General features: G+C 34.2%; 1 protein-coding gene across 1 annotated transcript; it reads right to left on the reverse strand.

Annotated features, from left to right (window-relative positions):
• Positions 1-8,824: 8,824 nt before the first annotated feature.
• Positions 8,825-11,878, reverse strand: HELRODRAFT_178645 (hypothetical protein; the record flags this gene model as incomplete). Its single annotated transcript, XM_009026742.1, has 4 exons — positions 8,825-8,993; positions 10,638-10,705; positions 11,255-11,409; positions 11,752-11,878. The coding sequence occupies 4 exons, from the start codon at positions 11,876-11,878 to the stop codon at positions 8,825-8,827; spliced, it is 519 nt and encodes a 172-aa protein (XP_009024990.1).
• Positions 11,879-12,112: the final 234 nt, after the last annotated feature.

Here is a 12,112-nt window from a genome sequence, read left to right on the forward strand (position 1 = left end):
TCATTTGCAAACACACACACACACACCCACACATACACACACACACACACATGCAAACATACAAACATGGGCTACATTCATTCGTATACTTTTATATGTATTTATGTATTTTTTTTGTTGATTTGCAAATCATTAAATAGATCTAGTTAAAATATGCATTCTCTTTCAGGCTTCCTTCACAAGAAACAATAAAGTCTTTAAAGAAAGGGAGAGAGAAGGGAGAGAGAGAATGAGAAAAAAGAAAGAAAGTAGAAAATGAAAGCTGCAATGAAGTTGGTCATGGTCCGCAGCGGACTTTATTATGTAGATTGCTTGTGACTGCTGAATCCACCACTCCTAACGTGAATAAGACTTCGAGTTGATCTTACAAAGGTTGATTACATTTTTGTGGCAGCTCCAGCAGCTTTCATGGCAACAGGAACTGCAGATTGCGACGACACCCATGTGTACAGAGATCCGACGGAGAAGCATGCAACTATCGGTTTTCAATTACCCAATATAATTTGCCATTAAAAAAAATTGTCAACCTATTCTTGTAACAATGTTTAGAATACTTTCAAAAAGAAATCTTAATTTAAAATGTTTGAAGCAGTTATTATTCATTATTATCATTAACTTTTATGTTATATACTTAGGTGTATAAACATTTTTTAACATTTTTGAATATTTGAAATTATTCGAACAGATAAAAAAAACATTCTCACGTTAACCTTCTCCTGAAAAAACATTGCAACTGAATATAAGGATTTAAAAATGGCACCCCCAGTGATTTGGTATCGTCAACATCAACAGCCAATAACATTCCCACGAAACGAAGTATTTCACGACATCCTCGTTAACTTCCTCTGAAACTTATAAACTTCATGTTTTGGGACCTTACTTTTTTTTTACAAATGAATAATTTACGCAAATATTTTTGAACGAACAGGTGACGTAATTATCGGAAAATGTTCCATCTTGTCCTCATCTGATTTTAAACAGCAGTATTTAATTAAAAAGCATCTAACTTTCAAAATGCCCGAAATTTCATTTGCAGTAACGCCTCATCAAACATTTCTTGGTGGATCATTTTATTACTTGCAGTAGTGCACTGAGGTCTGGTTGTCGTTGCATTCAAGTCTGGTTAATGAAAAATAATTAATTATATTGTCATGATGGATGTCGTTGTATGATAAGTTGACAGCCATTTATCTTGAGTACCAAAACATTAAACATGAAACCTAGAAAGTAGTTCGAAAAAATGAAATAATGGAATCGACAAGACTAAAATATAACTGACATGTAAGCGAGTCGACTTTAAAATGATGAAATGTTCTTCGAAATGGCAACACTGCTCTCATAGAGAGGAAACATTCATAACGAGAGCCCGTCATAAGGAGGTTGATGGGGCATTGTTCGCCTGCGGTCCGCGGGGAGAATCTCTTCAGATGGCAAATAAATCATGCACAGTTTTTCAATTCCGCCATGTTTATGCAAACAGTAAACCTAAATTACCCGAGCGCAATGTTTGACTCATCAGTGGCATTGATTTAGGAATGACTTTGAAGAACAAAAAAAATGGCTTAACGTGGTTGTGTTTAGGTTGGACTGATAACGCTATTGTCAAATATAGGGTTCGTTTGTCACTTTAGATCAATTGTTCAGCCACCAAATGAGTCAAACAACACCAAGCAACACTTTGATAGGACGTTGATGACTACGGCTAAGTTGAACAATGAACAAGTCGCATCATGGTATACGAGTTGATGTAACAAAACAAAATATACACACACTCATAAACTCGTTGTGACAGTTGCAAGGATAAGGTGAACATAAAAACGCATTTTCTCCACCAACTGCAAAATGTAATTTAAATTTGATAAAAAAACAAGAAAAGGAAAAATTTCACTAAAATTTGGGACAAATTAACTCAAAACTTTATTTTGGGCTCATTGGTTGGTCCATCCATGCATCCATGCATGCATCCATCCATGCATCCATAACTTTTTAGCAGAATTAAAGTCCACTGTATTAAACTTATCAGCAAAAACATTAAAAAACGGTTATTATCCAAATTTGCACCATTATTGCACCATACATGCATGCATGCATCCATCTATCCATGCATGCATCCATGCATGCATCCATGCATGCATCCATGCATGCATCCATCCATGCATTCATCCATCCATCCATGCATCCATCCATCGTATATATATATATATATATATAATATATATATATATATATATAATATATATATATATATATATATATTTATATATATATATATATATATATATACCTGTGTGTGTTTGTGTGTGTGTGTTTTGTTCAGCCTCTGTATTTGAGCGCATAAATCTTAGTGACATCTTTTTTCCATGCCTGTGTTCAACTTTGTCAGCTTAACTTCACGTGTTGATGTTGGTGCGTGTTTAAGAGCATGTAAATAATTATTTGCTATCTATTATTGATTACAATCGGTGTTTGTACGATGTACGTGCATGATGTACGTGCATGATGTACGTGCATGATGTATGTGAGAGATGTATGTGAGAGATGTATGTGTATGCTGTATGTGTCTTGTGCCAGGACACACATGCATGTGGTTAAAGGAGGACAAACATGAACATGTGGGCGTGTGAATGCACGTGAATGGTTACAAAGGTGCGTGTGGACATTTAGAGCCGTTTTTCTGTGTTCTTTTCTCTTTATATTTCTGTCTGCATTCTTAATATTAGTTTATGAATATTTATGAAGTGCGCGAGACAATGCATGGCCCGACCAGCAAACAAATTGATCATTTATACTTTCACACACACACACACCACACACACACACACACACACACACACACACACACACACACACACACATTTGCACGTCTTTGCACACACACACACACATTTACACATCCAGAAACAATCACGAGCATAATTTTTCGTATAAAATTTGCTAGAGCAAAATATTTTTGCACCCACCGCGCGAGTAGCTATCGTGATTTCACACGGAGTTGGAAGTTTTTTGATCACACTGTACCACTAAAACTTAGTAATAATGGTATAATCCTATTCAATTGTATTGACCGCCCCTGAAGTGATAGATGCACGCAAGCAGTTAGGCAGGGTCTCAGAGATGACAAATGGCTTAGGCAGCATGCAGATGAAGTTCTGCTATTCACAAACATTTGCATCTCCGGCCAATCAATTTGCCTCATTGTTGGCGCATTATGAAACATTACCACACCCAGGAAACATGTCCACTCATTTGTTTTCATCATCGTCATCGGAATAATAAGTTGCTGCAGTTGGGGGCAGCGGTAGAAGCCTCTATTCGTTTGAAATTTTACAAAGTTTTGGTCTAGAATTTGTTTTTTTTTATATCGAAAATACGAGCCCGTGATTAAAATGTTGTGAGTTACTGGTTTTAATTGAAGCGATTAACTTTCCCTATCATTTTTTTTATTTGGTGGATCGTGGTTTGGATCGTTGCGCCAGTGTCCGCGCTACAATTTGATTGCGTCTGCCTCCTTCGTCACAAAACTGAATTAACACGTAGAAGCTTTCCTGTTTTGAACCAATCATTTTATAATAAATTTAATTTTTATGTTGTTCATTTGTTGAAAAACAAACCAACAAAATTATAAGTAATAAATAAATAAAAATGTAAATATTTTAAATTAATTTTAAAATGTTTGATTAAAATTAGTTTTTCGTTTATCATTATTAAAAGCTGTTTAGTGAGTGAATAAATTTTAAAATTACATACAAATTCAAAGAATTAAAAAAATTTCAATGTAACATCAAATCAAGTTTGTTAGGTGAAGCATTTCAGTGCGGTCTGTTTCGTAAGTCGCTAACTATTATTTAGAAGAATGTTGAAGCCATTCATCAAACACATTGGAGAGAGAATATTTTTAATTGCTTCTACAAAGATTTGAAACTTATTGTCGATGGATTTTTAAAAAGTGAATATAAACATCAGCTGTAAAGTTGCATTGAAACATCATCTCTCAAGCAAGTCGATGCACAATTCATTTGGATGCAAACTACGAATCTGCAGTGAAAATGTTATTGAAAAATAGGATGGAAACAATTAGTATATTCAATTGATTATTAATATCAAAAGTTGCATCTACATCAGTTAACTTTACTAGCATTATTTTGGTGAGAATGATGTTGCTCCTTTTGGAGTGCACTATGACGATCCACAACAAACCATTCTCCTCAATATATTTCAATCATTTGAGACTTTTTATGAACTTTTTTTTATTTTTAAATTTATAGATAGAATAATTCAACACAATTAATTTCAAAGTTATTTAATTGCTCTTTGTGCAAATCATCCAAATCGAGCAAATTTTTTTTTTTCAAATAAATTTTTTCCACAATAAACGAACACACTCGATTTGGTCCTCGCATATCTTACCAAAAACAGTTCAAATTTGAAATTCATCTTTGACTTCTTGGACATTGTCCCAGGCAAGCCACAATGCTCCACCACTCTCTCATCTTCATTCACCATTCTAAATGCGGTTCAATTTTTTTGTTGTATTTTAAACTTGTGCATTGCATAAAGGTTCAATTCAGAAATTGAAACGTTTTAATAGGGAAGAAATAGGAAGCAGACCACTTCGTTGACTGTTCGTGTTCAGCTGTTTTTATAAATGGTCCTTACATCGGTGTGTTAACGTTGAAGTAAAAAATGTTACTCGATCTTTTTTTTATTATTCTTATTTAATATACTGTGAACATTGACTTTCATTCTTTTTTTTGATTTAATTTAATAAGAGACATTCAACAGTCAATTACATTATACCATCACTTTCCAGCACTTCCATCAGATGCTTCTTACTCATTCGTATCATGCATGTTTCTCTGCTTCTTGTCTAGTATTTCTTCATCTCCGATCATCCAGTAGCAAATTAATTTTATCTGTTAATTTCCAGCCACTGAATGACTCCACAAAAGTTTTTTTTCTTTCGAACCTCTCTAGACCATCCGCCATCCTTCAATTCAACGGTCCAACATTCCTATGAGACCATTTCGAAAAATGATCCTGATTATCTGCAAATGACATCATTCACAAATTCATACAATGCAATTTTTTATATCCGATAATTAAATTTTCTCCCTTTTAAGCTTTTATTTATTTTACAATAATTTTGCTTTGCTAGCTTGAAATTAAAAAAAAAATAAAACTTCATCCCTATTATTTTTCATATTGAAAATAGCATTTGAAACTTTACAAATAATTTTTTATTGGTGCAGGCATAAAAAAGGTGACGATGATGATAATTTACTTGTGGAGATGTGGGCTAATTCAGGTGACTGGGTATCAAGTTTTTTGGTTAACAGTCAAAAAAATAATTTGAAAAAGTTTGTTCATTGAGGTCGAAATTTCACATTGAACCAAATAATGGAAATTTTCTCTTTAATTATTATTATCGATTGCACGTGCAATTGAGTGTTTGAAAATAATTTATTTCAGTAATGCCTACTTCGGAGGCTTGAAGCCAACAAGAGACTGTCATTCAAGCATCATCTCGTACGAAATCTTATACAAAAAATATAAATATAGGCAAAGTTTATCGAAGTTCTGTGGTGAAAAAAATAAAAAGCTTAAAAAAGTAAAAGAAGAAAATCGGAGAGTCTGTTTGGATTTCTAAATGAGGGGAGCATGAATGTACGTGCATGAAATAACTGAATATTGTCGGCTGAAGTGTGCCTCAACATTCCTAATGCCTCTCAATTGTTAGCGCTTTTGGAGTATTTTACGTGAAGGTCTTGCCATGCCACTGTGTGTATGTGTGTGTTGTGTATCTGTGTGTTTGCGCGTATGTGTATCTGTGTGTGTGCGTGTGTGTGTGCGTGTGTGTGTCAACCTTATTCAGCGCTGTGTATGCATAAGTAAAGATAACAAAAGCGAGTGATTACATGCATGCGTTTGCCTAGATGACTACACCTTTGTTGTCGTGACGCATGCAAATATGACCCATTGTTCACATTCATAATTATCAATTTTTTTTAAATTTTTATGTTTCTAAATGACAACAAATAGTAATATAATGAAAACGATTGAAGATCTTAATCCGTTCATCAGCTCAGTTGGCCTTCAGAGCACCCACCGACCACTTCTTCAATGATGGCATGTTTTTTAAATTTTTAAAATGTTTCAAGTCTCAAGAACATTTTGAATATTATAAAGAGTTTTGAACAGAGGGACTGGACATGAAGTTCGTGCAGACTTGTACCGTTGTGCCGGTTCAGTGGCGGCCAGCAGGCAATCAAGAAGCGGATATTAGATGCTCACACGGACTTTCTTCACAAATAATTAGCTAGCCATCATTATTTTTCCATGTCAATAGAGTATTTACATTTATTTTCGTTTCGTTCCTATCAATTCATGTGGTTCCAAAAATAAATTCACCCGACGGAACAAAAACTGGGAAGAAGAGCTTGCATATAGATAAAGAGAATTAAAGAGAATGAGAGAGAGAGAGAGAGAGAGAGAGAGAAAGACGGAGAGGGGTTATCACTTGCAAACACGCGGCACACGCAGACAAATGTCAACATGCACCTCCACACACATACAAACACACATACAAACACACACACATACACACACACACACACACACACACACACACACACACACACACACACACACACACACACACACACACACACACGTACATAGCCTTTCTGCGCATATAACATGCATACGAAGCGTATACAACACATTATAAACACCAAGTAGCTGGAAATCCCGTACATATGTTTGTATGCTCAAAAATATACGGAAACAGATATACTGACATTGACATTCACAACCACACATACAAACAACGAAGCACACACATTCACAACCACACATACAAACAACGAAGCACACACATTCACAACCACACACGCGCGCACACACCAACAATCACAAAACCGACCAGCCAGTGATTGAGCTCGTCGATCGTCACGAGGTTGCACGGACGAGGTTACACGGCTCATATAAAAGAGGGAGAACCAGTCTACACGAGAAGTGAAACGCTTATAAAGCGCTCACCAACTCGTACCTTTCTATCTGCACCGTTTTGTTGAGACGCCTGGCACACTCTCCACAAAACTCTGTATCGTTTCGCTTCGTTTCGTTTCATGATATATCTTATTAATTAATTTGATGAATTAAAGAAGATTTGTAGCTGTCTTCGTGAATACATGCAACACGTAAGCACAACATTTGTCAGCGGTCCCGTACGTTGAAGTATTTGCATCTCAGGCGTTCTGAAAAGTTTCCATCATAAAGGTTGGCGTTTGTTTCTATACTTCTATCATCTCATTACAATTTCATATTTTCCGTTCGTTAACATTATTATAATGCTTTCAATATTGTCCAATATTGTGTTGTATTGCAGAAACATCACCATCATGCAAATATAATCCTTTGTTATTGTTATTACCATCAACTTATAAGTTATCATCGTGTTTTTAATTTATAATACCTTTTGATGATGATAATAATAATAATAATTATTATTATTATTGCATTATTATTATGTTAATATTACTATTATATTAAAATATCATTTTATTTTGATTATAAGATTTTTTTTACGTTCGTTGAAATTTTACATATAAAACTGTTCTACATATAGAAATAAATAATAATTTCTCTATAATGAACGCAATTGATAAAAGTTGAAAGAAATATCCGACCAGCAAACATTCTACGGATTGATATGAGCGGTGTTTTCGTGCTTCTCCAATTCAATACCTTAGAACCATATTCATTCATTGTTTCTTGTTCTAGAAATTTTTGTTCTTTACCTCAATTAATTTCAATGGAATCAGAGATTGCGTTATTTTTCATATTTTTTTGCAACTCTAATATGCATAACTTTTTGTTAAATTAGGAGATTGATAATTGATTAGGAGTTTGTTTTTTTCATAAATGTAGTATAAGCTTATGAACGCCTTTTAAGCAATATAGATTTTTTTACCAAACAAATTGTAAATAACGAAATTTCTACATAGCTATATATCCTGGAACTACCAAGTTCGTTGTATGGACGTCCGACTAGTTGTCTTTGTTGTGTGATGAGTTGGTTCTTCTTGGCGATTTTAATATTCATGTCGAAAGAATGGATGAACCTTATTCACTGTCGTTGTGTCATTTGTTTGATACATTTTCATTGCACAATATTAAAAAAGAGGCACTCTTAATTTAATTGTGCTACCTCAGGAAATGTGTTTCTCTAATTGTTGTGTGTATCCAATCGGGATATACTTTGATCACAGTCTTGTGTCAGTTTCGCTGTCTATTCGAATTGTGACCCATAAAATTATTAAAAAAACAGATCCGATCCTGGAATCGTCTTGATACAGATATTTTTATTTCTATGATAAAAAATTTACTAATTAATGATTTTAAGCATGATGATGTTGATGGATCGGCGTTCTTATGTTATCGAGAGCTGCAAATTGTGGCTGATAAGCTTGCGCCATTGCATGAAATTAAGATAAAAATGTAGTCACAGCACCACGGTATGATAGACAATTAAATTAAATTAATTAAATTAATTAATTAACAGAATTAAATCGCGTTTGTAGGAAATTTGAACTGAGGTTAATAAAACTTAATTTTGTCACCTTGTTCATCTGTTATAGTCAAATAGTCAATTGAAACCTTCTTATTCGACAATTGCTTAATATGTTTCCAAAAAACTTTAAGGTTAGATATGATTTTATCAGATAGCAATCTCATTTTAACTACCTTTAGTTCATAGATTTTTCTTTTTATCTGGTTTCGTATTGACTTAAAGTTTATTAAAAACCTATTAAAAGTGCACACACTACACACACACAGTAAAAACGTAAGGTAAATTTGGTACCTCTCGAAACTTTTTCACGGGCATGCCGAAGCCGAACTCGCCGAACGATTGCGTTTCATCAGTGAGCGAAGGAGTTGTCGAAATGGTGGTAGGAGCAATTAGTTTCGTGATAGTAGGGTACATGTGGCAGCTGTGTTAGAGATTGTTGATGTTTTGGTGTATGTCTACTAAGTTGACCTAGACATATGAACGCAGACAGGTCTCTACTCTTTTAACAGTTTCCCAGTCCGTCACCGACACAGACGAATCGTTAAGAACCAACCATCTTTGCGTGAACAGATTTGTATTCTTGTGGCTTGTTGGTTAGTGCCCTTGGGTTACAAAGGCGTAATGTGGCTTGATGTTGTCGGGAATTATAGTTAACAGTGCTGTGCTGCCTCCAGAGATACTCATCCTTCTCATTTTCTGGCGCTTGGTCGAAAAATTCTTATTTAGAGTTTTATCAGAAATTCAAGCTCACTAAGAAGCACGTTGCCGTCGCTTTCTTCGACTTGCTGTTCAACCGGCTTAAATGATAAAGAAGAAAAATTCGATTAAATAAAAAATAAATATAATATTTTTTAGGCTTATCATTAATTATATTTTTTTAAATTAAGTTAGAGATCGGGTGAAATAAGAGAATGTGTTTAAGTGGTGATGTTATATTCAAGGAAAACGTTTCACGACGGTGATGATGGAAAAGAATTTTGGAAAATGACAAAAACGTAAGTGCCATTGGTTTCAATGGTTTCTTCTAAAAATTAAAGAGGGTTGTTGATTGAATAATAATTGATTGACAAAAGTCATTTGTGCAAATCAATGGCGTCATATCAATTTTATCATTATATTCAAAATTATGTAATTTTGAAAATTATCATTAAATTTTTTCATCATCATTAACTTGATCATCGTCATCATTCTCTTCCTCATCGTATCTTCATCATTAGAATCGTAACTTTCTCTATCACCATGATGATTATGATTATCTTAATCATTATCATGATAATCATCATCAACATCATCATCGTCATCGGGTCCTCCTAAAATAAAATTTTTGGAAGTTCCTTCAAATGCATTGAAATAAAATTGTACATCATTAATGTTTGTGACGGTGCATTTACAGATACGATGATTTTCTTATTTCCGCATAATGCGCTTTTAAAAGCAACTGAAGTGATGTGCCCAAAATATCGACCGATCAATCGATGGATCGGATGCCATCCAGATCGATTTGATCGATATTCCGAAGCGAAACCCGAATATTCGCAAATCAATCAAATTGTTTGTCAGGTTGAATTGGTTTTCGTAAGATAAGAAGCGTGTTTAAATTGGACAGAAATAATTATACATAATAGGCATATTGTATACAAGACATAAAAGCAACAACGAAAAAACTCCTCAAACTATCCGATTGTTGCAAACACAAGGGCAAGATAACATTATAAGTGACATCAGCGTTCGCACGTGTCTCAGTAATCAGTAGCGAAACAATAATCGCCAGCAAAGAACAACCTCGACTATACAGCTTCAATGAAAACAAATTTTTTATAACAAAGGTTCGATATAGAAATGTTTGCTGTCGTCCAATGGAAGAAGTTGGATGAATAATTGCCTTGAAGGGTAAAGTTGAATTATCTTTCTCAGGAATTTGTTTTTGAATTGGTGTTGATGGATGAATTTGATGTCTGAATTAGCATTGAACATTGAACAAGTGTGTCGCACGCTACAAGTTATGGACCTTCATCATGACAACAATACAACAACGATGCAACTATAATGCATGCAGTCCACACACCTCAACAAAAATGTAAATAACCATTTTTTTTCATAATTCAGCAAAACTGGTTCTGAAATTAAAAGTTCCTAATTTCAAAATATGACAGACAGTGTTTGAAAAGTTTAGAAAAAATCGCTTCACAGTACGTCTTCACAGGTACACACACATACACAAACATACACAGACACACACACACACACAAACACAAACATACACACACAGGTACACACACACACATAGGCACACACACACATAAACACACAAACACACCACGCATTCCATCCACAACCACATCATTGCGAATCAGAATTTTAATTTTCGCGCCTCACCATGTCTTCACATTTTTCTCTGAAGATTTTTGTGTGTTGCACAACAGCGATGGACTTTAAATTTGTTAAATTATACAAAATATTTTCTGTGGTGTCTCATCAGGCCGAATCAATTTAACCGGATTATTAATTTTATTAATTTTGTAGATTTTTAATTTTTTACAAGTGGCGCAATAGATTATGTTGCTGCTTCAATTATGAGTAGCAACATGCGCGGCCGGCAATCCCTTCCGAAAGATTATTCTCTTCGCTTTCAATGCCACTCTCACTTAATTATTTTGCAGTCCAGGACAATCGACAAATGACTTCCCAAGTAGAGTTTTGATCAGTTTTTAAAATTAAATGAGAAAATTTGTGAAAGCCAAAGAGGCAGCCGCGTTCGAAACGGAGGACCATCTTCATGTTGGAGTTCATATTGTTGTTACTTTTAATTTCACTTGCCGTCTTGCTTATATTGTCATCTGGTGAGAATGATCAATCATTTTTTAAAAAGGCTATAAAAATAATTTTGATCTGAGTTTTTCATTATTTGAAAGTGCAGCACTGCGGAATAAATCTCGAAGCATTGAAAACGATTTAAAAAACAGCCAGCCAAGCATTCGGAACTTCAACAAAAACCCATCGTAAACAAAAAATTTATTGATCTGCAATTTCTTGCATTCAAAACAAATTGACTTGAAAGGCACAAACGTTGAAATGCGTTGAAATGCAGCATCAGTCAGACAAGCAAGCGCAACAAATTCATCCCTACTTTCCAACAATCACTCAATATGGGCGAGAACGACCTTCCGAGTATTTCTAACTTTCGCAGACTACAAAAGAACGTCTCGCGAATGAGTTCGAATGCGAAAGAATTTTTGAACTTTTTGTTTCCCTCCAATGAAAATTTGTACGAGAAGAAAAAAAAAAGAAAAATGGGAACCTCCACATTTTTGAAAATTTTGAAATGAACCTAACAAAACATTTTCCGCCTGAAAATTTAAATTTTTGATATAAAACCAACAATAGTTTGAATTTTTATATAAATTATTGTGGCAGATAAGATATTATTTCAGTATTATTATTATTATTATTATAATTATTTTACATTCTCCATGAACTGAATATTTATAATGTCGTGAGAGTAAGTAACTTTTTGTCTTCGTTGCTGTTAACGTGTAAACA

This window comes from Helobdella robusta (assembly GCF_000326865.2).
Source record: "Helobdella robusta unplaced genomic scaffold HELROscaffold_49, whole genome shotgun sequence".
NCBI classification, from domain to species: Eukaryota; Metazoa; Annelida; class Clitellata; order Rhynchobdellida; family Glossiphoniidae; genus Helobdella; species Helobdella robusta.